Source organism: Austrofundulus limnaeus, unplaced genomic scaffold, assembly GCF_001266775.1.
Source record: "Austrofundulus limnaeus strain Quisiro unplaced genomic scaffold, Austrofundulus_limnaeus-1.0 Scaffold2952, whole genome shotgun sequence".
NCBI lineage: Eukaryota > Metazoa > Chordata > Actinopteri > Cyprinodontiformes > Rivulidae > Austrofundulus > Austrofundulus limnaeus.
Window position 1 is genome coordinate 5,921 of NW_013955354.1, and position 2,780 is coordinate 8,700.

At 39.2% G+C, this 2,780-nt stretch overlaps 1 protein-coding gene across 1 annotated transcript in view; it reads left to right on the forward strand.

Moving 5' to 3' along the window:
- rsph4a (radial spoke head component 4A) overlaps nt 1-2,102 on the forward strand; it is a gene marked incomplete at both ends in the record, with an annotated part of 7,916 nt that extends 5,814 nt beyond the window's left edge. Inside the window, 2 exon segments of the mRNA XM_014000338.1 lie at nt 1,677-1,794; nt 1,884-2,102. Of these exon segments, the coding sequence (XP_013855792.1) occupies nt 1,677-1,794; nt 1,884-2,102 (337 nt within the window).
- Nucleotides 2,103-2,780: the final 678 nt, after the last annotated feature.

The window sequence follows — 2,780 nt, forward strand, 5'->3', positions numbered from 1 at the left end:
GTCCACTTACGTCACTGCCCTGCGCCGTAGGCTGTTCCAATTCGTCGGGGTGCCGACACATGCGGCCGACAAAACTCTGAAAATGTCATCTGCATCTGAGTGTCCTATGCGGCCGACAGTAACCCAGAATTCATTGCACCGTCAGCAAATTAAACAGAAAAACAAAGATGGTGATCTGATGGTCTGTGCTACCGATCAGTCCGTCCTACCTGGTGGCAATGCGCAAACCGATGTTACGTCATATGTTACTCAGTATATTTCTTATCAATATGCGCTACCTGTAGAAATTTATTTTTGTTACGTTAAGTTTTATTTAATTAAGCTGCTATGTTACTCAAACATATTAACATAAATGGCTCTTTTGCTGTTTGCAATATTTTTACTGTAAAAACAAGAAATTAGTCCCATTGTTTGGCGTCACTTACAAGTTTATGATCGATGCTTGTGGACATATTTGTCAATGGCTTTAGTTTGATGTCTGTAATATCGTTATTATACTGTAAACAAGTGACTTTTTGTTTAGCATCAACCATGTGTTAGCTTTTCATTTTAAACTGTTGGAAGTGATATTCTTGTGATTTTAGAAAGGTTTTTCTTGTGTATATAAATTGTTCCAATATTATGCTAAGCATAACTCCTAAGCTTCTACTTCACACCGTCACTCAAAGAAAGATATCCGATTATCATATTTGTGTAAACATGACATAGCAGTTTTCAATGGGTAGCACCAACAGTAGACCTAGCTATTGAGCCATGCTACAGCAGCAACATCTGACGAGGTAGCTCAGAATGACAGAGCAATGGGAAAGTTGGAGTTTGGAATTTTATCATGGACTGAAAAATGTAAGTTAAACAACTTAGCTGAAAAAAGTTTTGTTGCAATGAGATGTTAAATAAATTACAGTTACAAGTACTGATACTGGAGCTAAACTCAAATTATAATGCTTTTATTTACTTTGTTGTAACGTTTTCTATTAAAACTGAATTTTAGGAAGTTATACCTTGAAARAAACAACTGAAACAAYGTAATATAAAACTTATCACCATGATAACAAGGCAGAGCATGGTTGGTCACGCAAACTTATATCTTCTTTAGACTAGACCATCWCATTTCACAGCTGTTTATGCAGCCGACACAAGCGCCCTTCAGCCCACGTAGACTGTAGCCAGTGTTGGCCTTGGTCTATGTGGGCTGCAACCCATGAATTGAGACCCAGCCTCTGTTTCTTCCTTGGTCTTCCCACTCTCACCTGTTCCCAGTTGTCTTCTCACAGGTGTTGGAGCTTTGAGTTTAATTAGGTCTCATCTTTATTCTGTTTCCCCTATTGTCAGTCGAGGATTGTTCTCTGTCTGAGACAGTCATTGTTTTTGTTTTATTTATCTTTCTTTATTCTATCTCAGCAGCCTCTCCTGCATTGAGCTGCAGTAATGTGCAAATTTCCCCACTGTGGGATCAATAGTTTTACCTTACCTTACCTTACCTTACCTTACCTTACCTTACCTTACCTTACCTTACCTTACCTTACCTTACGTGTGTTCCCTCTGTGGTGAGTTTTTTTTTGTAAGTACCTTTTCAGCTGCCACAACAGCCTTTGTTTTTGTTAAATAAAACCTTTTCCTCAGGTCTGATCTGCATTTGGGTTTCACTGTGACAAACATAACACTTTGTCTTTTAGAACTGTTCAACACTCCTCCCTGGACCTGTAGGCTGTCCACCAAGCTCATCCCCCAGCATGCAGTGGTAGTGCTGCGTTCTAACCTCTGGCCGGGAGCACACACCTATGCTTGTGGAAAGTAACTGCAAACTTCATATTCAAATTGAGTTTTTGCTTGACTTGACTTTGGATCCAGACCTAAGAGACATKTCTTGTGTTTTCTATTAGGACATTTGAGAACATTTATATTGGCTGGGGTCTGAAGAAGGCGGTGATAGAGTACAGTCCAGCTCTRCCCCCACAACCTCAGACTGATCAGTCCAATGAACTGGACATCACAGAGGCCGTGGACCCAACGCCAGAGGAGGAGGAGGAACAGCGCTTAGCACAGGAGGAAATGGAGAAGTCAGAGGAGGATGAGGAGGATGAAGAGGAGGATGAAGAGGACGAAGAGGACGAGGATGAATAAAAGAGCTGAAACATTTCAAATGTAAACTTAAAAGCAATATTTGGACTAATTATTATTTTAATGCAATACGACTTGACTGTATTTTAAAATATACATTTACTGTAAAATGTTAGTTTGTTCAGTGTTTTTATGTCAGAACAGAATAAATTAAAGGAGTATTTCTTGAAATACATTTTACAGTGTATCTTTGCAGCATCTCATGCTGAACATTTAAACAGAGATCCTGTACGATCTGTTGGCCCTCAGAGTAAATCTGATGTAGACCTAATATAAACTGGCCTTTTTTCAAAATCACTTTTTGTCTAACTAGTTAAATCTCAYTGGCCTTTTCTTCACCTTTCTTACATTTGTAATTACTCTAGAAACTTTGTTTCACTTTGACACAAGAGGGTTTTTAGAGAAGAATAATTTATATCARCCGTGATGGATTTATTTATTTCTGACAGCAACAGAAGAATAAAACAATGTGAAAACGTGTTATAGGTCCTGGATGTGTTTCCTCAGCGACCCTGCTGATGGACGGATGATTCCCTGGGAGGTGAGAGTTTGATTATTGTGCTGACATCAACAGTATTTTAGGAACAAAGTAACCTTGCTTTATTATTATGACCCCCGCACGCCAAGCGTAGGTGGGAGTCATGTTGTTTTCGTACTGG